The sequence below is a fragment of the Myiozetetes cayanensis genome, unplaced genomic scaffold, assembly GCF_022539395.1.
Source record: "Myiozetetes cayanensis isolate MyiCay16 unplaced genomic scaffold, myiCay2020 scf15, whole genome shotgun sequence".
Classification (NCBI taxonomy): domain Eukaryota; kingdom Metazoa; phylum Chordata; class Aves; order Passeriformes; family Tyrannidae; genus Myiozetetes; species Myiozetetes cayanensis.
The window spans coordinates 7,408,576-7,434,139 of NW_026087159.1; the positions used below are offsets into that span (position 1 = coordinate 7,408,576).

Genomic DNA, 25,564 nt, shown 5'->3' on the forward strand with positions numbered 1-25,564 from the left:
GGACTGCCAAGCATGGGGAGTGAGCTGAACATTGTTCTTAGCAGGGAAGGAAAGGCTAAAGCTGCCAAGCCTGAAAAGGAGGGAAAAAAGGAAAAGCATGTTCTTGGGTCCAACAGCTGCTGACAGCTTCAACCCCACTTTAGAATTCTTGAACCCTAAATAAGGGAAATTATCCATTTGGAGATGTGGAGCTCAACGAAAAAAGAACTCTCTAGAAGGAGCATCTGTTTTCAGGAAAAAGCTCCAACTACAGCAAACACTTCCCATGCCCATCAGCACTGGGCATGCAAGTGTGTGAGGAGGAGCAAGCCCTGAAGGCCAGATCAGCTCCCACCATACGCACATCACCATGTTTTACCTTGGAGTGCTTTTCAGGCTGTTTCATCAGGAAAATTCACAGGCTGCTTTAGGCTTTCCTTGAAATGTTTTCTGCTTTATTTGAGACAACAGGCTCTCTGACCCATGCTTGAAAATACAAATAAATAAGAGAGTGGGCAGCTAACAGTTCTCACCAGAGCTGCTGGCCAAAATCAGCAATAAAACACCCTTGCACTCCAAGCAACTCCCAGATCCCAGGGATTAGGCGAGATATTGAGTGCTGCCAGGACTACATTTGGTGAAAATTTAGGCACTGCATAAGACATATCCTCTGAAATATCAATCAAAAATTTTTTAATAAGAACTATCAAAACATCTCATTTCAGAAATGCTGAAAAATTCCAGTAATATACATTAGTAGTTATATGTGTTAGTAAAATTATGCAGCCACAAATGAAATTAAAACATCTCAGCTCATAACAAAGAAATCATTTGACACAACAAAATAAGAAAAGCAAAATGTTGCAATACGATCTTTGATGTTAAAATGACATAAATTGAAATGAATGTTATTTGCACACAGTGTTCTAATTGACATGTTACTACCTTATTTAATGACAAAATGGTGGTAAAAACAGCTGTTTCATCCTATCTCCAAAGAAACAGCTCTGGAGCTTAGAATATGAGGCAACAATGGAAGAGTGAGAGTGTGTCCAGCCTCCACCAGGACCCAGGGGCTCTACCTTCTCTACAGAGTGTAATGCCAGGTAGAGAGATCAGAGTTAATTTGGGTACCAAAAGCCATGCAAACATGTTAACTAGCTCTGCTGGAAAAGCTCCTTCAGAGCTAACTCGGGAATCCCTACAGAGCAGAGCTCTGTGCGACAGGCACGTCCTTAGCACAGGACCTGTCACTGCAGAGAACTGCTGAATATGTTCACTTCATCTGCTCCTATTCCTCAGCCACCTGCTTTTCTAACTTGTGTCTTATGCTGGCCTTGCTTTTGTGTACATCTACACAGTGATATTCAGAGCTCAGTGACCTTTCAGAGATAAACTGGTTTTTTTGGATAAGTAACTATTTAAGCAACACTGAACCATTTCACGAATTCATTGCAGATTACTAAACTGCTTGTGCCAAAGCACAGTGCTGTTGGGAGAGAATCACAATTACACCTTTTCAGATTTTTAAGCAAATACGATTTCTATAAATCCCATTTAAAAGTCTGAATTCCAGAGGACAGCTACAGCTCAGTTTAAATAAGCTTTTAATTTGTCTTAACACTTCTTGCTTTGTTTGTTCTGGAAACTGTCAACAGCCAAAAATGTTGTCAGTCAACATGTCATTTGTATGATTGTGGTGGCAATACTTTATCTACTGTAAATTGATAAGGATTAGAGTGCACTACAGACTACTGCAGATGTAAATTTGTACTGATCAGCACCCAGTGATTGCTGCCAAGGTGTCACCAGACTTCCAATAATGTAAAACAGTATAGCCAGCTTTCAGAGCATTAAAAATGTGCAGAAAAGAAACTACCACCAAACAGTGGACATACTTTTAGCTCATCCTCACTTTTTTTGTGGTAGCTTCTCACTGTACAGCCCTAGAGCTTCTGGAAAGTACGACTAATTGTTTGCCTTTCTAAATCCAATTCACCTCCTTGGTTTAACAATAGCAAATTGCCATCAACTGCTTGTGCAAGTAAAGGGGTCCCAAACCCACAAACAAAATCTAGCAACAGCAGCAGGTGTAATTTGAAAAGTGAGCAACGTAATGAGACTTGAAAGAATTTAATTGAAAAACTGTGAGCAAAGAGTGAATTCAGGCGGAATCATTCAATTCATGTAGCCATGTGGAATAATTTGTCATTTACGATGGTCAAAACAAATATTGCTGCATAAATGACTTTTAGAAACAGCCAGGCATTTTAGCAGCCTATGAAGAGTATGCCAGAGTAGAGGCTGAAGGAAACTTGGAGGACAGGGCTGCTGGATGGAGTGGTCCAGTAATTCCTGCATATCACTCCAATCCATCACCAGCACTTTATGAAGTTGGTCAGATGGCCACCTCCTGCTGTCAAACTGGAAAATAATTCACCACTACAAGTTCACAAATCATCTCTTTTTGCAGGCAACAGAAAGAAAAAGGCAACTCTCCCACTAGCATAGCTGGCCATGGAAAAAGGACATCCCTGCAAAACTGCCCCATCTGCCAGGGGACAACTGGGCCACCCCACGAGAGCAGGTTTCTCTCCTTTCTCAGGGGAGTTACCCTTTCCCAACCCTCCAAAATACATCCCCATACATCTTCTCAGCCTGTCTCCTTACAGATCAGTGGTCAAAAACAAAAAGAGGGCAGAAGCAGCAGGTAAACATAGCAGGTGTTTTTTACAATTGCACCTTTTCACCCCCGCAGCTACTAAAACATTGCTGTGCATCAAAACACAGTGAACTGCTTGGTAAACTGGGGAAAACAGAAGGTTGCATAAATTGCCTTTTAAAACCAATGTGACTTCTTATGTTTGGGGTTTTATTTTTATCTGAATAGTATAATCGTCCTTCAGTAAACACTGGCATTTAACAATACACACTAACATGTTTATGATTGCTGATATTCCTGAATAGCTGTAATTTTAATAAATTTTGATATTGAAGTTTATCTGTAGATTAACTTTATACTAGTGCATTCATTTTTTTCTATATAGGGGCAGTCTAATTTATTATCTAATTAAAAATGGAGTTTCTGTTACATTTTTAGGTTTTAGAACACTAGATCACAGTTGCTAACCTCGCTTTTTGTCCACAACAAGAAGCAAAGTGAAATTATATCTATTTTTTTAAACATAAATTGAAGGGTTACATGTTATTTGCTAAGAAATAACACTGTTGTCATGTTTCTTCAGCCAAAAATGGCTGACAAGACTTGTTTCACATCTGTCTGCATAATGTAACGAACCCATGAAGAACTAGTGATGAAAAAGATGTTTTGTTGACAATCTATTATTGTTAAATGCACCCAAACACCAAGATTTAGGCAATGCTCATTAGTGCTGTATTGTAGCTCAGGATTTTGCCCCTATAAATACTTAGTGTGAAAATATTTTTCTAATGTATTCTAGGCTGCAAGCCTTTCCCTTACAACCCCCAAGAGCTACAGCCATTGAAGTCTTTTATTATCTGAATCACACTCAACCCACTCAACCCAGTGTTGCAGCCAAACAAGAACACTGCCAGCCCCACAGAGTACCCATGTGTAGTCCAACTCTCAGGATGGGTGTCAACAAATGCACCAGTATATAGTTTACTTTCTGCCTCCCATGAGATTTACTATTCAGCAAAGTCTCTGTGTGCATCACCTGCTCCCAGCCCCTGATCTGACCCACCTCATGACCCTCCACCTGGCTTGGCTGTTTGTTGTACAAGTTTTCATTGACCTCTCCCCCACTAAGATCTAAACCCACATGCACATAAAATTCACAAAGTGAAACAAAACAGAAACAGGAGAAAGAAATTTGCTCAACCACAAGCTGTGAGATAATATGTTTACGTGGGTACATCTATTACATTTGTAGTTCTTATCCATATTTTCAGGTTGTCATCTACAAAAACTTACTAGCCTATTTCAGCTGTCTACAGAGATTCAACAAGCAAACACATAACACCAGATACGTTTCCCAAACATTTCCATCTGGAAAAGGTGTTTACTAACATACGTGCTTTTATAAACTAAACAAAATTTAATGTGACATGAACTTCACACCAAATTACAAGGGGGAAAATCTGCTTCTCAAGCATTTTGCAAAAAGGAGAACATATCTCATATTTACAGTTTAAATAATTCAGGTTGTAATTTTTAAAATAAAAGAAATAGCTTTAATAAATACTATATCTAGTTTAGGACAAATTCCTTAAATTCTGAAGTATGATTATACCACAGTGTTTAAATAATGCAGAGAACACGTGACTTCTAGCAAGGTCATGATGAGAGGGAGAGCACAGACTATCTTTCGTGGGGAATTGAATTAAATGCATCTCATTTTCACTTTGTCAAACTTAGTTCACATTCTGGTTGAAGACCAGCATGCTACTTAGGGCAGCAACTATCCACAAGGCAGGTATTATATCTTTATTTGACAGATCTGGGGTCAGGTAGGTCGAATCAATATTCTAGAGATCTGCCCATGGTCAAAAATGGACAATAGTCACATGACATATAAATATGGCACATAGGGAAAAGAACTCATTGAAAATAAGGAATAATGATAAGAATAAAAAAATGGTTTCCACTCAAAATAAAGGGAAGAATTTTATTTCAAGAACATATAAGAAACATCATATGGACCAATTCAGTTTGATATAAGAAACTCGAATTCTACATCTCATTGCTTTAAGTGGGGCCCCATTTTAATCAGTATGTTGAAATACAGTTGGGGAAAAGACCTAACCATTTGTTTATATGGTTTTGTGAGAAAGGTTGAAGAAAACCTCAACAGTTTTCAGATACTTGCAAAGTTCCACAGACTCAGAAGGCAAAATAATAATTATAGATGTCATATTGTACAGTGGACTGGAAAGGGAACAGGACTTTATTGGTAGACAATACTTTTTTACCTATTCATTTTTGGTACCTGGCAAAAAGAGACAGAAAAATACTCTTGTCTAGTAGATACTACATGGGGTCAGAACCACACAGTGTTTGACCTCCCCATAAGCAGGTTACTTTTGACAGCCCAATGTTCATTCATAACTTCATTCTGTGAAAACATTGCGCCATACTCTTCACTAAAGACAAACCATGGACTGAAGCTAGAAGCTGATCATTGTAAATTAAACCAAAGCTTAAAAATATGGAACAATCACTTAAAAAAAAAAAAATCCTAATGGCTGAAGATGTCTCTTTTGCTTGCATTTATTCTAGGACAAAAAGCCTCACCCAAAGCCTGTTCTACAGCTTCAGTCAACCTTTCCTCCATTCAGCATTGAAGACAAAAGTGGAGTCTGAATTAATTCCAGTGTATATTGAGAACCTAGGTCTGATCTACCTCTTGCTTTATAACTGGCATTTCCAGATTTTGTACAGAGAGAAAGGTAGGAATACTCTTCTGTGAAATTCTGTAATATACTGATATAAATTTCCCCGAGTTTTGGACTGCTCAGCTACTGGGATTTGCTTTGGACTTACTTCTATCAAACAGATTCACTGACATGTGAAACCCACTTTTTCTTATTATTTCAAAGTTTTCTTTTTTTCTATTGGCACAGAACAAAGATTCTTACCAGTAACCTTCAATTCAACCGTCCTTCGTATAAGCTTGCCTTCAAACTTTAGTTCACAGGTATAATTTCCTCCATCTTCTTCCTTGACCTCTTGAATTAAGAGAGTATTTCCCTTCTGAATTACAACGCTTCTCCACATTTTTGGCTTACACTCCTGCAGAAAAAAACCCATTGCCAAAATTACTCGGATTGTACAACATAAGACAGTGTTGCCTGATCAGATTGTCAGTATTATAAATACAAGTAAACAATCACCTTGATATATTTTGCAATTAAAATTCAAATATAATTTCAGAAAGCACAGAGTTCTGAGACTGGAATTAATTCAAAGACTGGAATTAAACAGAAATGTTTTTAAGGTTCAGTCATTACTACTGCATTACATGGGTTGTGTTTAATACATGGTGCCCTTAAGCAATGGTTAAGTATCTTGTCTTCTTCTTGATAACAACTGCCAAGACCTCTACTTTAGGACAGACCATTAAAATACATCTCTGTTTGAAGGGAGTAAGGGCAACATTTGTTAAAAATTAGCCTGGAGGCAAACTTTACATATAGTCCCAGGCTAGAACCATTTACCAATAGAAGAAAACAGGAAGAACAGAGGTTTTGTGGGCAAGAGAATTCAGAAACCTGGTTTTCTTACAGTCTTGTTTCTCATCACTGGCTTCTCTAGCACCTAATGAGCTTTGATTCAGCTTTTCCCCCTCACTAGATTCTATGTAATATCACCCCCACATGTGTCTTCTGATGCTGTACATGGTACTGATGGCCTGTAACTCCCACGGACTTCCCTAGGCAGTCCTCAGCTGTTGTTTGGCAGATTTTGGTTCATCACTACAAACTGTAGTGCTACTGGAACAGCATTTGAGTCCTTCTGTACAGGGGATGATACAGTGTCAGAAGAAGCTCTCCCTTTCCTAACAAACCATATCCTTGCAGGCACATCAGTCACCTTCCACGTGAATTGTATTCATGATGGGATAGTTCTTGGAATGCTTTGAACTAAAAGCAGGGGCCCAACCTGATTACTGTCTCTTGAAAATGGCACCTTAAGATTATAAACTTACTATCTCTAAATATTTTTAACATCAAACCTGTTCTGCCTGCAATAAAGTCACACTTTTCTCAGTTCCCTGAGTACTCAGTACTCACCAACAGTTCTGCAGGCTCTGGCTAATTCTGTACTCAGAGAACACAAAGCAACACAGGACCTGAGCACCTTCAATGCCCCTCTACTCCCTCTCTCAAGGTGACAACTTGGAATAAGCTCTCAGACTGCAAGTAACAGTCTCATATCAGTTAAATCAGGCCCAGCAACTTCAGAGACTGGTGACGTGCCCAAACCTCTGCCCCATTTTCTGCTCTACTGCAACAGCAGTGTCAGAGACAGAGAAAACAAAACAGAACAAAGCTTTCTCTTAAGAAAACAACCAAACAAGAAAATATGTCAGCATGCAAATATATTGTATCACAGCAAGAGATCAGAATGACACAAACATAAATTTTTCATGGGACTCCATGTGCATTCCAAATCAACTTCAGATTCTAAATTAAAGGATAACAATAGGGAAATAAAAAGAGAGGACTGAGAGCTTCTGGCCTTGTACTTGAAAATGGAGCACTGAAGAATTACCCCTATCCCTAGGAGGCCAAATCCAGTTACAATGTGGTTAGATTTCAATTTCTGAAGCTGTGCAATGCTACTGCAGGACACAGAGTGATCAGGTTATCTCTGTTTCCAAAGTACAGCTGTAAGGGCAGTGTAATCTTGCCTTGCATGTGAAGTTTAGTTAACAGCAGTGATAGGGAATGATCAAATCCAGATCCTATCTGCTGTGCTAAGAAGAATCAGAGCTTATTTTTGTTATTAAATTGCACTGTCATTGCTTGAGGTTCACGCAGGACACGGATCTGAGCCAGGAAAGGCCATTAAATCCTTTCTGATTTGTGCTCGATATTTTAGGTCTATTGCAAGGTACATCAACCACCTACTTGGAGTAACTAAATTTGAACACTGGCCAAAGAATATGATTCTGTTCTCTTCAATCCTAATTATACAATTATACAATTATACAATCCTAATACAATTCCCAGAACACACAAAGTAAGCATATTTCAGATGTGCATCTTTTAGTGCAGCACTGAAATTCTCTATCATGTGTTACCAGTTTTATATTCTCTACTTTATTTTTAAAAGTATGGGAGTAAAGAGATGGAAGATACATTTTAATATGCTTTATATTTTTATGTACTACATGTTTGTAATAAGAAGGGCAACACCTTTACTACTTCAGAGATTAATGATTTAGCTCAAACAATGTGCTATTGCATTTTTACAGAGAGAAACTCTTCTGGTGAATTATACCACTGATTTCCTAATTATTTCTTTTTGTATCTACTTAGAACACTTCATATTAAAAATTATTTATAAGCCTTTCTTTCCCAAAGTTCAGCTAATTAATTTGTCTTCTAGTGACTATGCAGGCTTTATAAAAATATGTTGAAAATGGTTGTTTACATATTTAATAAACAAAACAAAAAGCAAAAACGGGGAGAAGCTGGAAAATTGTAACAATTTGCGTTTTAGCAACAAAAATGGCTGAGAAACAAACAAAATTCTACCTAGTCTTCATACTGGGAAAACAATGTAGATTTTACTGTCAGAGGTGTGCTAATTTCTCTAAAAGGTAAGTGCTCACTTGTTTGACTCATTTCATAGAATCACAGAATAGTTGGGGTTGGAAAGGACCTTACAGATCAACTCATTCCAAATCCCCCTCTCATAACCTTCCACTAGACCAGATTACTCCAAGCCCAATCCAACTTGGTGTTGAACATTTCCAGGGATGGGGAGTCCACAGCCTCTCTGGGCAACCTGTGCCAGTACCTCACCACCCTCACAGGGAAGAACTTCTTAACACTTTATCTAAATCTACCCTCCTTCACCTTCAGGCCATGCCCTTGTGAAAAGTCCCTCTCCAGCCTTCTCATAAAGCCCCTTCAGGTACTGGAAAGTGCTCTAAGGTCTCCCTGAAATCTTTAACCAATTAATTGTTCTTTTCTGCTTTTGCATTATGTTTACCTGCTAGAAGAATCTGAAAGTTTCTTTTCCAAGCCTATTTATTCTCCTTAGACATCTTAAATGGTTTTTTGTTGGGTTTTTTCCCCAGTAATTAAGTTGTGCACTATTATGCTCTGTTTCTCTTCCTTGAAATGTTAGTGGCAGCACCTCAACAACTCTGTTTTTCTAGGGTAGATAACAACTACCTGTCCTTCACCTGACATTTTGATTGTTCTCACAGCCCTTCCTTCAACCCAGTTGTGGAAAACAGATGATAGAAATGGATTAAGACTCCACATTCAAGATGTAATATACCTTTTTCCTCTGCCAGTTGATTTTTCATGAAACTGCTTTATTCCTAAATCCCATTCATTCAATCATGCCTTGACACATTCATTTACTTCAAAAAAATCCTCACACTTCTTGTCAAAACAGTTTTAAGAGGTATAACAGAGCTCCGTATATATCAATGGCATTAATTGAGGAAATCTTTGAAAATAAATATTTCACACAGTGTAATTCTAGCCAGAAGTGAAGTTCATACTACTGTTAAAACAAATCCTCACAGCAAATGTTTTGTTACTTACCGGGTGTGCATGGGAAAATCTATTCAGGCATAATTAAGAGCACGTTTAAATTACAGTTAACTCCCTGTAAATTGATGCAATTATTGGCTCAGATTCATTAATCCCTCAACACAGAGAAGCCTTGTGGAAGCCAGAGTGAGTCCTGCACACAGCGGGCTTGCACCATGACTGTCCTGTCTGATGATGTTTCATAGGTCACAAGTACAGATTATTCCTGCCAGACTGTTTTTCAGTGTCAGTTCTTGCATAAAATGAGATCTTCAGTGACCTGGTGTTCAGCAATACCTAGGCAGATAGGGCAAGAAGCAGCTTTTCTTCAAGATTTCAGACTTCCTCTGCAGAGCCAGGGATTGGACTTGATGATCCTTGTGGGCCCCTTTCAACACAGGATATCTATGATTAACTAAATACCTATATTTGACATATGACCAGCTCTGAAGATAACCATCCATATCCTGAGAGAAAGAGCTTCAACAGCTGAAAGAAAATTTTGTTTGCACTAACAGTGGGTTATGGCACACATTTCATTACTATAAGATAGAACATGTGAGATTTTTGTAAAAAGTAGAAATAAATGACAACTGTTATAATTGCTCTTTTGTGACGCAATCTGCTAATGAGGAAAAAAACTGCTGCTCTGCACGTGTTCTTATTTCACACAAGATAACTGTCTTTAAAGAATGTTATTAAGGTTGGCAAATCAAGCACTCCAAATTTAGGATTTCAGTAGTTTGTAGTTTCAGCACAAGAACAATGAGTCATCAGTAGTTACCTTGTACCACACCACATCTGGCTCTTGACCGGCTGTTTTGTAATCCTCAATATCAGGACAGGAGATTGTCTTTCTCTTGGTGACTTCTGATTTTTCCAGATATCTGATCTTGCTGTTGTAGCAAAGCCCAGATTCATTCTCAGCGACTGTCAAGGACATGGACACCTTCATGCAGTATGTTGAGTTTCTGCAGGGACAGAAAGATGTTTTCATTTATCCTGCCTTCTTTCTACCATGTTTGTTTCAACAGAGTAAGTTTCTTTGTTAAGCTCTCATCTTCACAAACACTTGAGTGACAGATTCAAATAGTGACTGCCACGCTGTATCTTTCCAACACAAAGGAATTACAGAAAATGTAAAAGCTCATTTCTGATTTCCTATGGACACTACGCAGAACCTTGCAGAAGTTTTGTTGACAAGTGATCTAACCCAACACAGCTCTTTCAAGCTTGCAAGTCTATGAACAGAGGAACCTGCTGGAATCTCAAATGTCAGCCAGGATTCACTTTCCCATTTCCTCCCATGCAGTCCTCCTCACCCTCCTTCTCTTCCACCATCAGGAGATTTCACCCTAGTACTCAGTGCTGCACATTTGAGAAGAAGGGTTATGTGCTGGGTCTTAAAGCACATCATGCAGGAAGGATTTCTCGCTCAGAAGGAACTGCTGTACAAAATCCTACAGCATTTGATATTGTGGGGGGTCAACCTGGACCAGCTGCCAGCCACCCATCCAGCTGCTCTCTCACTCCCTCAATGGGATGGGGAGGAGAAAATAAAATGAAAAAGCTCATGAGTCAAGAGAAAGGCAAGGAGATCATTCACCAATTAATGTCATAGGCAAAACAGACTTCACAAAAAAAAAAAATTCAATTGTGAATTATAATAGGTGGTAAAAAAGATCAAAAAGCTAAAACATGTTTCCCTCATATCTTTTTTTCCCTCCTCTACCCTCCCTCCCTCATTGATTGTGCAGGAGGTGGGGATGGGGAGTGGTCCATTCATATTATCAATTCCTCCCTGTCGCCTCTTCCTTCTCACATTTCCCTCCTCCAGCATGGGTGCAGCTCCTGTCTGGAAAACCAGCTCTCCAGAATCCCTCCCTGGCCAGAGGGACTCAGTGCCTGCTGGGGCCCAGGGCACCAAAGAACCCTGACAGCTAAATCCAGGGAGCAGATTCCTACACCCAGTTTTTCTTAATATCAGGGCAAAATAAACACAACCAGCTCAGCTGCCTTGCTGCACAATCATGAAAACAGGATTAAATTAAATTCCTTCAGCCTTGCAGCTTTAACAGAGCTATCAGACACACAACAAACCCCCCATACCCGTGTTTGCCATGGTGTTACTGTGAGGCACTGGCACTCTGCACAGGATGGCTGCAGCCCAGGCTGCCAGCTCTGCCCCTCACTCTGTGCCATGGCAGGCTAAGAGAACAACCCACAACACAATGGGGCTCTTCCTCTTGTCATGCATCATCTTGTCATTTTAACTGATTGCACCACAACCAAAAAAGCCAGGAGTAAACCAGTCGTGCTGGGTGGTTACTCCCATCGAAGGGAGCTGTGGAGAGCTCTTGTGGGAGGTTTTGCCACTGCCTCTTCCATCACAGCTCTGCTGCAAACTGATTCAGCTGAGACAAGAGGGTGCCCTGTGCCCCTGGAAAGTGATCCATCAGTCACACCCTGACACTAACGATGCTGGTTGCTCACTCCCTCCAACTAGACCCATGACAATGCTTTTAATTAAAAAAAAAAAAAAAAAAATCTAACATGCTCCATGACAAATCTTTTCTTATGCAGCATTTCTACATTTCACTCTGTCAAGCGAGCCTGTAGTTGGGAAGAAAATAAAAAGGTCTACAGGGACACTTCATCACAGCTCGAAGCCTCGTGCTAAACAAGTGCTGACAAAACACTGTAAATGGGTTCTTGTCAAAGGTGTGCCATGAGCAGGTTTTGGCAGACAGAGGCATTTGCAAGGCAAATCAGCAGGAAATCTCAGAAACCTCCCATTTTCAGCATCATTAGTGCTATGTATTCGGCAGAACCACAGACTTTGTCCATCCTACTCCCTTTCTTCTCAAAATGCCACCTGTACATTTATGTAATAAAACTGGTGGATATTTTCTCCATTCCCTCACCTCTCAGTGGACAGGTTCACTTTGCACGCTGCCATGATGTGTTTCAGCTGAGGGGTTATAATACAGTCTCATCCTCACAAACTGCACAAAACACATTATTTTACCTGAAAGAAAAATTCTCTGGACTGAAAAAAATCCATCATTTGGGGATGGGCTTTTCAGAAATATTTATATGGCTTAGGGGACATAAGTCAACTTTCTTCTAAACTGGCTCCTGAAAAGAGTTACCTTTCTTGTAGGAAGAAAACAAAACATGTTTGAAAGTTTCAATGCTTCCAGCACTGAAAATCCACAAAATATGATACAACCACTCAGTATAATCAATAGTAATTAATCACTAATGATTACTTAACTTTCCTGAATGACTATAAGTATTACTGAGTGCAAGTAAGGTCACATGTGCTCAGTAATAATGATCCAGGCTAATCAAGAATAATGACTTTGAATAGTTGTCCATTATTTGGTGCTATTTAATAGTGCTGTATTTTCTCCTAACAATCTTGCATTATTTAGATTGTATTTTGAACAGCGCTGGAGGCTACTTCTATTTAAAATGCTTCCTGGAACCAGGACCTAAAAATGCAGTATTCTTTTCATTAGTTACAATTAGAATTGAGTAGAATTGAGGAAACTAAGTGCCTGGTGAGTACTATCACTTTTGTTCACACTCCATGACCGAGACAATAAATCTATTCAGGCTCAAGATGAAGAAAGCCCTCACTAAGCCAACAGCAATAGACTTGAAAGCTTTATGAATGCTTCTTCACCAGGCACTCAGGTTAGTGCTACTGCTGCTAATTCAGGAAAGGGCAACTTCTGCTGGAATGCCAGTGACTGAAGCAGCAGCAGCCTTCCTTTGATGTAGTCAGTTATACTCCAGTTATGTGCAAAAGGAAACAGTAGTTTGAGCAGCCTGTTTGTCTCAGTTTTGAGGCAGAAATCTGGGAGCTGAAGTCTGTTGAAATTGTGAGCCATTCCACCCTGTGCTGGGCAAGCTGTTCCTCAGCTGTATGGATTTCATCATTCAGTCCTCTGAGCAGGTGATGCATCTGTGCTGACTTTTTCTTGTTGTCTTCCCTTCCTTGTGGGGTCTGGAGCATAAAGGGGCTCTCTAAAAGGTGACAGCTTGAGGGAGAACTTAGGAAGGGGGATCACAAAAAGGATCAGTACAGAAGCCCATAGAGCTGCTGTGCTGGCAGGCACGTAGTTCTTTCTTTCCAACTGTTTGCAGGACCCCTGTGAACACAGGTGCTCTCCTTCATGAGTTGCATTTTACTGTTTGTGGTTAAGGGTCTTTTATTTTTTTTTGTAAAGGTGTGGAGATTAACTAGTGTGAATTAACTAGTGTGAATCCTATATTTTTGTTTTTCTTCTTTTAAAAGCTAAACAGATGGTCTATGAATTATAAAAAAGAGGATCCACTTTTGTTTTCAGTACATGGTCATGGAGCTTTGTGGGAGAGGTCAGTGCTCCCAGCAGTCTCTGGCTGACAGGAAAGGTCAGAGTCACAGAATATTCTGAGTTGGAAGGGACCCACAAGGATCATCAAGTCCAGCTCTTAAATGAATGGCCCATAAAGGGATCAAACCCATGACCTTGGCATTATTAGCACCATGCTCTAACCAGCTGAGTTAATCTCAGGGCCATTATGTGTCTTAAAATATATATATATATACATATATATATAGGGTTATAAGTTCATAATTAATGAGGGAAGCTGGACACAAAAAGAACAGTAGATAACAAAATCAAGGCTGGTAACCTGGGTTCTGCTGTCAGAATCAGTGGCCAAAAGGAATAAAAAGGAAGCATCTTCCATGTGGATGACGAAGATGCTGGAGGGCCTCCAGTGATGACCTTAGTATTATGAGGCCAGACAAGAAGAGTTGTATCTAAGTAAAGAATAAATGAACCCAAATGAACCTGTCAGATTGCAGAACTTTCTGCACAGACATGCAAAAGAAATAACCTATGAATCTGAAAGTGTATTTTTTGATAGTCTTTTTTGAAAGGTTTCCAAACCATTCCCTTTCCACTGGAGTTGATTTCCAATGGATTCCATTTCTACAAGAGTGGTCATATGGGGAACAGGAAGAGGGAAGTAAAGAAAGAATCACTCCATAGTACAAACAATGAAAAAAAATTGTCTTATATTTTCACACTGAAACTAAGATCTGCAATTCTCTTTTCCAAGGGACTAGTTACAAACTGGGCCTACTCTCTTGAGTGGAAATAGGAAGGGTTTAGCTTTACCAGAGTTCACAAAGTAGATTCTTTTGTTTTGGTGGCAAGGCATCTGTAATCCCCAGGCCACTTGGAACTGGCACTGAACCACAAACTGAAAGCAGCTCCAAATCCAACAGAGAACCACTGGGAAAACCAAGGGAGTGTAACAGGTCTCAAAACAAAAGCAAGAAAAATTGTGAGTTTGGCTTGACTTCGAAGCAAGGGCAAGAGGGAAAAAGGGAGGATGTAAAGAAATGGATAAGAAGAACATTTGAAATTGGAGTGTCAATCCCTAAATTATTTTTCATCTTGTTTTGGATTCAAGACAATTCATCAGCCCTAAGGCTGAATTAAAATCTGAGGAAATAATCACAGCTTTTGAAAAAATTTTTTTCGGCATTTGTGTTTCTGGTAAGGGAGGGTGGTTTGTTAAAAGAGTCAGGCAAAACAATTTTGGCTCTAGTACAGAGAATCTCCCCCTGCCCCCATTTATTGATTTTCTCATAAAGAGGAAGGAAGCAGAAAAGTTGTTGAATATTTTATATCTTCTAGATTGAAAAACCCCACCCAAATTTGAATTGCATATTTATACAAAAGGATTCACATTGGGATTTTTTCCCTTGCAGGTTAATTTTTCCTTGCATTGGATTTTTTATTACATTCTAATACTTTGGTGGTAGATCCAAAAGTGTATTTATCAAAGCAGTGCTCAGGAAACAGCACAGCTCGGGCTTAGATCTCTCTCCATGTACCTTAACCCTCTGGCTGTTTTAATGACATTTTTATTGGCTCACTGACTGCAAGACTGTATAAACCAGCACATACATTTATCCTTGCTCATTTTGAGTTAGAACAGTAACAGCAATAACTACACCACCAACAGTCTTTGTCCATCTGAAGGTTCACAGCATTAATGCACGACCAGCTCCACTACTGGCTGCTCTATAAATGTGCTGTGTTATCAGCTTTCAGACTTAATTGAGCATTTGATTGTTTTCCTCTCTCTTCATGAGGGTATTATAAATTTATTCCTGTCCAAATTTTACACTTCACATAATGGTTACCAAGGTCATGGTTTGGTGAACACCTTAAAGAAAAATGAGTTATCATCGTTTTTTTTGGATCCCACAAATGTAACATCCTAAAAAAAAATGGATTACTACTTACTCTTCCAAGGTTTCCTTCAAGTGCTAACTTATTTCTTAGTGACTACCACTGCTGTATGTCTGGGGTTATTGTCTGGAAAAGATCAATTTCCTGAACATGGAGTAAGTGACTGTTGGAGGTTACAAATCACAGACCCTTCAAAGTTTTGGGATTTTTAATTCTTATCAGTTTGTCAAGTGAAAGAGCAACATCTGAGTAGAACAATTTAACAGATGGCTGGCACTGCTGTAGTTGCTCCCTGAATCACAGGGCATGAGGTGCAGCGATTCTGCAGCTCATGTGTGTGTGTGGTACCTTGCCTTGGTACGGCTCCAAACACTCCTGTCCTATTTTTGGCTTGCTCGTTGCTGTTATAACAGTAATTCTGATACCAGTACCTGCTAAGGAGAAATCCTGATCCCATGTTACCTTTCATTTAGTGTTTGACATGTTTTCAAGATCCTCCTAGTAAATGAAAATAACATCATGGAAGTATGATCTCAGAAGTGCTAAAACAGAATGATGCTACAAATCCAATGTTATGTTATCTCTACTTCCTTTGATCCTCCAATGGAGACCTGGGTTGTGAATCCAGACAGAGCTACGATTCAAGGCCCCATTCCCTTCAAGTAGAAAAAGTATTTGTGCAGAGCTAACTCATCACTCATGAAGAATTTTTATTCTTTCTGCACTTCTTTTCTCCTAAGATTCAATCTCTACACAAGACTCACTAGAAACAAGACAATTTGAGCTTGACTAAAACACACTAGATGTCCCAGAGGCCCATGTTTTACAGTGTAGAAAGGCTTTACCATCACTCTTCAAAAAAAAAAAAGAACTGAGCAAAGTCACTGAAAGGTAATTTTAAAAGGCTCACATTAATGACAGCTCGAAAAACAGATATCCAGGGATGTCTCCTCAAGTTAAACATCAACAATATAGTTCCCACCAGAGGCACTTAAAAGCAAGCCTTCTACTCCTCACTGTGAGTTTAGCTTTTTTTAGAGAATCTTCATGTTTCTTAGATACTGGGATGGAGAGGAAAAGATGTTTGGATATGGCAGTTGGGTAGAGCTTCTCACAGCTGGGTCTCTCCCACCAAAGCTTAGTTCTAAGTTTAAGTTGGATTTCAGCTAACATCCTTATTAAGAGGGAAATGTGACACAAAAATGTCAGGGTGTGCCTACTACAGTCAGTGATACAGCCTGAAAGAGCAAGGCCATGATCTGAAAATTCGGGGCTAAACTCTACTGTCATGCTTTTTAAATCTCTCTGACAATAGTAAGTGACAGCCAGCCCGGTTTGTACATGGTTATGGGTCAGGAGGAGCTATTTCTTTTCTGGTTGCCTTCACAAATGTATGCACTGGTCCTGATAACCTCTGCATCGTGACAGAAGCAATTCAAAAGCAAGTCACCAGTCAGTCATTCCAGCAGGGGCTACTCAGGCACAAAGAGAAAATTTCCTAATATTTAAGTTGAATCACACAGGTCAGTGGTGTTCCTTGGGTTTGGGTTGGGGTTTTTTTTAAGTCTTCATTAATGTTAGTTATTAAATGTTAGAAATGAATATATGAAAATATAATGCAGAACATAAAAGAAATGCAGAAGCTAAAAGAACACCATGCTATCTCAGCATATCACAGCTAAGTTCACAAACCATGTGGTCTCTCTCAGCTTCAGCACATCCTGTTCCAGTAGAAGAAATCCTGTAATTGGCTGGGTTTGCTCTCAGGGAGAATTTCTTCCTTGCTCTTAAGAATTACAATGCAGCAAGTTACTCTAAAGTTTGCTGCTGCAAATGACTAAGCCCTTTTCATTTATTTCCTAATACTTTTGTGTTAGAACTCTGGATATTACTGTTAAATTACATTGTCTAACTGAAAAGCCCCATTACAAATGACATAAATCTGAGGCACAGGAACAACTGCTCCCAGGACAGTACTAAGAAATCCCCTTCCAATAATTTTGCATTTGCAATACTCTGTTTCTGAGAGCACTGAACACGTTCTTTTCTATTTCTTCCAAACCACACAGAGTGTGAAACACTGTATTTACTCTTCTATGCTTTTCTGTATTGGAAACCTAGCACACAAAACAAAAGTTGCATTCAGGACACCCATCAGACTTGTCTGCGTTGCTAAACCTCACTGATTTTGTTGCCTTGGGGAATAAAACCTGTGGAGCACATCCTGTGTCCTGCATCTAAATCCAGTTTTGTAGATGCAATGTTGAAAGGCAAGTCCTGCTCTGTTTGTATATGGGCAACTGAGCACGTAAACCACAGTTATTGTCTCATAGGGTGTACACAGAATGATATCATAAAGAGTCATGAAGTGTCCTTATGTCAGTTTGAAATGAGAGCTGTTTGAGTCCTGAACTGAGTCCTCCTGGCTGTGTCTTCCTTTAAGTGGTGGCCAGAAAAGACCACTCAGCAAATATTAGCTTGACTCCCTATGGTTCTGTCACCTCATACTTTGGAAATGATGGATTTCCTCAGGAAACCTTCCATGTGCCTGTCCACTCACAGGACACAGAAAACATCATCTACTGACATGTTATAGTCACAGCTGGCTCGATGTGGGTTCCAACAGGAGTGATACCTGGAGGAGCACGTTCTCCTCCATTGTTATGTGGAGAACAGAAGGGAAATGCAAACTCCCTGATTTGCTGGAGAGGACGTGGTTGAAGAGGGCTGAACATCTCAGCAGCAGGTCTCCTGCATGCAGCGTGGACTGCATGAGGAAGCAGTCCCTCCACTTTGCATCCTTTCTCTCCACTAGACAAGGCTGGAAGCCCTCCAGGGAAGGCACTTCTCCACAAGCAAGCAGTGACAGTGAACTGAAATGCCACTGAGGCACTGCAGCACAGGGAACTTTCGCTATGACAATCTGTACAGGCTGCAAAGTAATGTCACTCATTTTAAAGGTACCTAAAGCTGAGATTTCGCTATTAGGAAACCTAAAGGATACATAATATTCTCATTCTTGTACATGCTGCTGCAATGGGGAAGTCACCAGATGCTCTCCAATCACAGAGTAACACGGGCATTTCTGCCTGAAGGCCTGACTGTTCTTGCACCTTCTCATCAACAGTAAACATTGGCTTTCAGAAAGACAGAGGATGAATAATTTCTCTTTTAAAGTTTTAAAGGAGAAGGGTGAGTAAGCGGAAATATACATATCACCAGGGAAAAGAAACAAATCTTTGTTTTTCTGCAAAGATTTCTCTCAATAAAGACAATGTCATCAAAATGATTTGCAGGAGCACCATCAGTTTCTACACAATTTTAGATACAAAAGTAGAAGCATTCTGATTCTACTTTCCTCTGCATTTTGATAATGCCAAAAACATTATATCTCAGTGATAAAAACTCAAAAAATTTTATTTTATCATGAATCATACTGACTATAATGTATCTGCTCTAGCACTGAATTGAAGTATTGAATACTATATCTCACAGGGATTTTGTTTATACAGAATCAGTCAATTTTATTGTGGCAAATGTCACACACTTTTAATGTGTGACATTTAATGTTAGTGTCATACAGAGCCTGGGAAGCCTGTGCTGAATGCAGTTGCTCCAAATGTGAGATGTAGCTGCTTCTGCAGACATGCCTGGGACCACTGGAATTACAACACTGTCTCTGAAGGGATTTGAGATACAAAATCACCTTTGTCATGGGCAGGTGAGTACTGAATAAAGCCAAAGCAACTGAAAATGAAACAGTCTCTATTGCCACCGACAACATTACCAACTGTATTAAAACACACATTGCAAAAACCGTGGGAGACGGCTGCAGAGAAAGCAACCTTACCCCTGCAGATTTTCACATCATTATTTAGTCCAACGTTCTTGTCTGGCCTTTGTTTGGATCCAAAACCACCTCTTCTTTTGTTCTTGTTTGGAAGCCAGACATTCAGCACTTAGAAAAGTGGTGCAGCTTTTCCTGGGTGCATTCTGCAATCCAGGTTGCAGGCACTTGAAACAAGCCCCTCAGCTCGCCCTAACACCCTCTGAAGTGAGAGCACAGAGGTTGTGCCACAGATGAGGTTTTACTGCCAGCCCCTCCAGGCTGTCTAAATCTGATTTTGAGTTGGTGCTCATGTGCTCCACAGACATTCAGAAGCTGGAAGGCTTCTGAAATCTATTGGTCTATTTTATCACTGCTCAGAAAGTAATGTCTCAATATTTCACCTGTGGCTCAGCAGAGGCTCAATTCTTCTGTGCATGTCCACAGCAATGCTGCTCTCCATTAAGAACTGTGCAGACAGGGAGACAGTAAAGGAAAAGGAATACACAGATTTCCTAACTTGATTTGTCGGCAGTTCTCTGGCATCAAATGCTGGAATTAAAGATCTGCAAGCTTATTCCCTCATAGGCATTCGAGGCTCTCGCTCCCTTTTTATTCTGCATCCTGTAGCTCCATCAGCCAGTCTGGCTACCACAAACCTCCACCTCCTGCTTTCCTGCACTCACTGAAGGCCCAGACTTTCTACCCTCCTGATTCACATTATGGGAATCAAGTTATTTTATTTCACCAACAGTTAATTAACAGCAAATATGCTCTAATATTTTTACTCCTAGTGGTTTTATTCTTTAAATGCTCATTAGAGTTTCTCTTGGAGCTGGGACTAGTTAGAAGAAAGGTTTCCAGGAGCAGTCACTTGATGAGGGCAAATTTTGGCCAAAGTTGCTGAGATTCCTGCTCATCTTATCTTCTCTTCTTTTACCAGGTTAAGAAGATTTAAGCCATCCCAGTTTTTGCTCCCTCTTTAAAAAACAGGCTTTTAACAGAGAAAAACAGATGTATTTGTTCAGAGAGAAAAAGCAGCACATGATCTGACAAATGACTGTCCTACATACTCAGAACCTTAGGGCCACCCATTTAGATCTGGTTGAGTTTCCATGTTTAGTTTTGGAGTTCTCGTCTCTGAATCCTTCAGTGAAGAAGCTGTGATCCAGAGTGCTGATGTGAATATCCCAGAACATCAAACCTCGGAAACAGAAATGCTGACAGCTTTATCTGAAAGTAGCATTGCTGGGTGCTGGAAGATTAATGGTGTATCCAGGGCCTGTACTGCAAAGAGACCTCCAGAACACAGCATTTCCCTACTGGGCAGTAAAGTTATGATACAAATGATGCAATGAAAAACACATTTATCCATTAGTTAGGATCCCTTTTTGATGTAGTAGTAATATCTCTGATTTTACACAGAAAAGGTACCCAAGAACAAAGCAGATTCCTTAAAAGGAAGTCCTTGCAGAATCAGGACCCCTTAATATGTTACCTCCATGCTTAACACTGGAGACAAATATCACACTTTGGTTTGCATTTGAGTATCAGCTCAATGCTAAAATGTATTGTGAGAAGGGAGAAGTAGGTTTTAATGCAACAATAACTTCCTCCTATTATACACACACCCCCACACCTGTCTGTGCAACAATGGCTAATTGGTTAATAAAGGAGAGGCAACATTTAAATTATGATATCAGACCTTTTCAGCCTGGAGAAGCAACCTCTTATTATGGCTGCTCTAATACTCCTTAATGTTATTCAGTATTACAGGTTCTTTTACAAAACAGACATTATGATTATTGAAATGACAATTCTGTATAAGAAAGAATTCACTGACACATTTAATTTTCACCCATCTCCAAATCACTGTCATATCAGCCTATCCTTCACCAGCTCATACCCACCCTTTTCAAGTGACTTCTGAAAAATTCCTTCCAATTGCTTCACTGATACTCATGCCTTGATCCTACAAGTACACGTGAGCAACCAGATAATGCAGGTTCATGGAAAACAGGTTTGGTCTTTTTTATAGAATTGTGAAGACATTCAGCAAATAAGAAATTCAGTGAAAAGTGTAGTTGACATTTTCCCCATACAGTTTTTTTATCTGTCACGTTGTGTTGACTGGGAAAAAAGTAACAAGTTGGGGGAGAGTGAATTAGCAAAGCTCTCACTATTGCTGTGATATCCTTTATGTACAACTTACTGACAAGCCTTGGTGTTCAAGTCCCTTTTATCAGAGAAGATCTTCACAGCTCCAGACTCTGCCCTTTCTTTAAAGCCACAAACTGCTTCTGGGACAAGGATCCCTTGTCTCCCCTCGGCCTTAGCACCACATCCAAGCATCTCACTTTGCACACTTTTGCAAAGACAAGTACAAATAACAGACAGAGAAGTTCTAAGGCAAGAGACTTGAAGTGGTGGAACTCACCACAGCCTGGCCACTGGGACATGTAAATGTGGGATTTCACACTTTGGACAGCACAGGGAATTGTACCAGGGCTTCACCCATCCTTGGAGAGTGGCTAGAAGGACATCCATTTAGAATTGAATTGATCCTGATTTTCTCTTACAGAACCTAAATGAAAACTTCTTTCTTGAGAAAAACTTCAAAAGTTTTAAATTTATCTTGAATCAAAAGCATTTTTCTCCCCAATTTTTTTCTTTCAGAAACAAAACCAAAAGATTCAACTATGCATGCAAGCCTAAACACAGTGTTGCACGCTGATGGACACATTTCCACCACATCAAGTTCTATCTACCCATCTCTGTTCACTCAGTATACAAAAGACAGCATTTGTAACAAATTGCTAATGCTTCTAGAAAATAAAATTATATTCTAAAATTACTGCTCTCATTTGTGACCTCTTAATTCTCATAAAGCAGGTGATCCTGGTTAATGACTAAAACGCAAACATCTGCTTATCCTCCTCCAAAAAATGGATTAATAAGGTTGAAATTACACAGTTAATGGTGTGGATAGTCTCCCACAAAAGTGTGATCATCATTTCAGAACATTACATCTAGCTCAATTTTAACGAAATTAAAATCAATTACTATTGCTATTTCATCAGCTATTTTAAGCCACCTAGGGTTTCATAAACAGTAACAGCAAGGATACCTTACCCAGTTTTTGGAAGAAAAATTAATTCAGTAAAGGAAGAAATATAGTCTTTTATCTGTAACCACCACCCATAATATTCTGCACTCTGACATAAATCTGAAAAAGGCAAAAATATCTGTAATTATGTAGGAAAGTTCTAGTCAAAGCAGGGAAACTGCATAACTGACAAGGAAGATCTTGTTGCTGTATAATGCCTTCCAAGAAGCATGTCATATAGTTTTTAGCTGACAATGAGGAGAAGCCATGAATTATTCAAGAACTTGCCCATTTGTTACCAAAACTACTTTGTCATGTAAATGAGCAGAGTTTTGAAATTTCCCGGAAAAAAGTATGTCCCAGAATTTGATCCAAGATCAATTCTTCATTGTTCACAAAGGATTTGCATTAAAAATTTTTAGAGTATTAAACTAGTAACTTGATTATCACAACAGTGACTTCTTATGAAAAAGGGACAGCTCCCTAGAAACATGTAAATCACCATCTTACCGTAACATTTCGAAATCAAGGAGTTGACAGTACACCCAACCTGTGACAGAGCAGCTAATAAAACAATAACTCCAAAGGCTGCAACACAGACTTACTGGTAAGTTTGGCAGATGTATCTGATATTTAAATGAGACGTTGGTGCCCAGTAGAACCACCAGGCCCCACGGCACAATCTCTGATTTCAGCAGCGTTCCTCAGGATCAAAATGGTCTGAGGCAGCTGAGACAAGGTAGTAACTCAGCAGAGATGGAGAGAGAGCAAATCCTGGGCTCTGAGCAGTGCTGTTATTTTGCTGCAATATTTGATATTAAATTCATCAAACATGTCTAATTTCAGTGTGGAACGGCAGAGAATGATGAAGCAAGCTTCATTCTCTGAAACTAAACAGTTTTAAACCAAATCATATAAAGTATCTGCAAACTCCTTTTAATTCAGAACTGGATCATTTAAGGAATATTTATTCATTCATTCTTAAAGAATTCTCCTTTTTTTATCTTCTCATTTTAGGCATAGAGCTGACATCAACATCCACATGATGGAAATCACGAGCTCCAGCACATGTTTAATTTAAGGCTCATCCAACAGTTCCAAAATACTTCTGAGACATGCATTTTGGTGCCTTACCAAACAAGGTCTGCTTAAATTTATGACAAATCATAACTGTATATTAAAACACACATTTCTTCAAAACCAGACAGAACTGTAACTCCCCATGGCCTAACCCGATCAGAATAATTCAAACTGTAACTCGAATAACTCAGAGGATTTGAAACAGAACATTACTTAACCAAAATACTTCATGATTTAAGAAGTATCAAGTTCTCAAGGTTTATGGCAAATTGAGAATTTGTGAATATTGCACTAAAAAAAATGAAGTAATTAAGTGAAAGCATATTAATTACAGCTGTTGGACAAGGTAACTATAATTACATAGGAAACTAATTTTGAGACAAAGCATTATGTGACATATATAATTACGAGAATAAAAAAGGATTATATATTAGCTGGATGAATATGTCGATCCTGATAGCTAAAATTAAACATATTTTTAACCGAAACAATCCATGCATTCTTACTTAGACTTTAACACAATACCCACCTTAGAACACACGTGTAGAAACCACTGTCTTGCAACTCAACTGAGTGAAACCATATGGAATCTTCATCCTTGCTCATCCTAACTTCGGAAAATATAATGGGTTCTTCTAAATCTCCTTTGTTTTTGTACCACATAAGCCTAAGACCTGTGCTTTGGGCCATGCTATAATTAGTTCTGATATAGCTGTAGAAAAGGGCACATTTCACTCGGACTGGTTCACCTGCCAAAGCCATGTATGTCTTGAGATCCACTGACCAGTCAATGCAACCATCAACTGAAAGCAAAACAATAATAAAGAAATATTAGACACAGAGATATTTTTCAGTATAGCAAAAGGACACTTGAGAAATACAATGCAATGCATTAAAAGCGAAGAACCTTTGTTTTATGGCAATACGAAAAACGTAAAGCAACTATTGGCAATTAGGGTTTCATAAACCTTTTTCCATCACATGTAACTATGAATTTGCAGGCAATAAATAGAACACACTGAGCCTGCTCAATTCCACTTCTATAGAATATCATTACTTTCATCCCCAAAGCACTAATTTTTTATTAAATAAACTAAATGTTTCACCTTAACTACTTGCCTCTGAAAACCAGTTTTGAAATCTTTATTTCCTTGTTGGAGGAAAATGTACATTGGGATCTGATGCCAATCTTATCCCTTAAAACTTTTCCATCCACCTCTGCTAATTACTTTATGCAACCCCTCCCCCCAAATAACAGACGTGACATTTATCATTTTCTTTTCCAGGCAGTTCCACAGAACTTTCTTCTTTTCTATAGCCTACTCACACTGTAGAGATGTGTATTACATACAACAGCATACAATTACTACATGCTGCCTGTGCAATCAAGATTAATACAGGAGTTGAACAAACAAGAAAAGAGATCTTTTGATGTTCTGTTCAGCAAAAACTTTTGAAACCATTTTCTTGATATTTCACTTGTAAAATTAACATATGTCAGCCAGTTAAATAAAAGATTACTTCTCCCTACAATTTTTTCTCCCTTTATTATTATCTTAGTTCCATACAATCCTAGAACACGAATATGTACCCATGTGTAACTCCCCCCTCAACTATCAGAGACCTTCTAGTTCAATCGTTCTCATTTCTGGAAAAATTGTAAGTGTGAAAGTCAACCAAGAATATAACCAAAGAATTCAAAAGCAGATCATCAATAGGCAAATACATTACCTAAAATTAATAGACTTGATTAAATATGTAGTTTTCAGAATTTATTGATCATATTCAGCTACAAGTAAGTGGAACATCTTTACCGTTCATGCAGGTACTTCAAATGCAACCAAGTAATGCTCAATTTACCTCTTCTGCACTTACAATATTAACACTCAAACTATAAATGTTGGATATCCTTATACACTCTTCAGTTTATATACATCTTCAATAGCATTCACTCTTCCAGTGATTTTTTAATTTATTTCCACACATGGTGGAATATCAGGTCTGGTCCCTTTTTTCAGCTGTTTTTACGGCCTTTAAATTATGTCTGACATC

The 25,564-nt window shown here is 39.1% G+C and overlaps 1 protein-coding gene across 2 annotated transcripts in view; it reads right to left on the reverse strand.

Annotated features, from left to right (window-relative positions):
* Positions 1-25,564, reverse strand: part of IL1RAPL2 (interleukin 1 receptor accessory protein like 2) — a 356,649-nt gene that overhangs the window by 150,832 nt on the left and 180,253 nt on the right. For both annotated transcript variants that reach the window (XM_050310575.1, XM_050310576.1), the window contains exons 3-5: positions 24,042-24,315; positions 10,022-10,208; positions 5,599-5,752 (exon numbers count right to left, since the gene is read on the reverse strand). In XM_050310575.1, the coding sequence (XP_050166532.1) occupies positions 5,599-5,752; positions 10,022-10,208; positions 24,042-24,315 (615 nt within the window). The remainder of the gene's footprint in view (positions 1-5,598; positions 5,753-10,021; positions 10,209-24,041; positions 24,316-25,564) is intronic.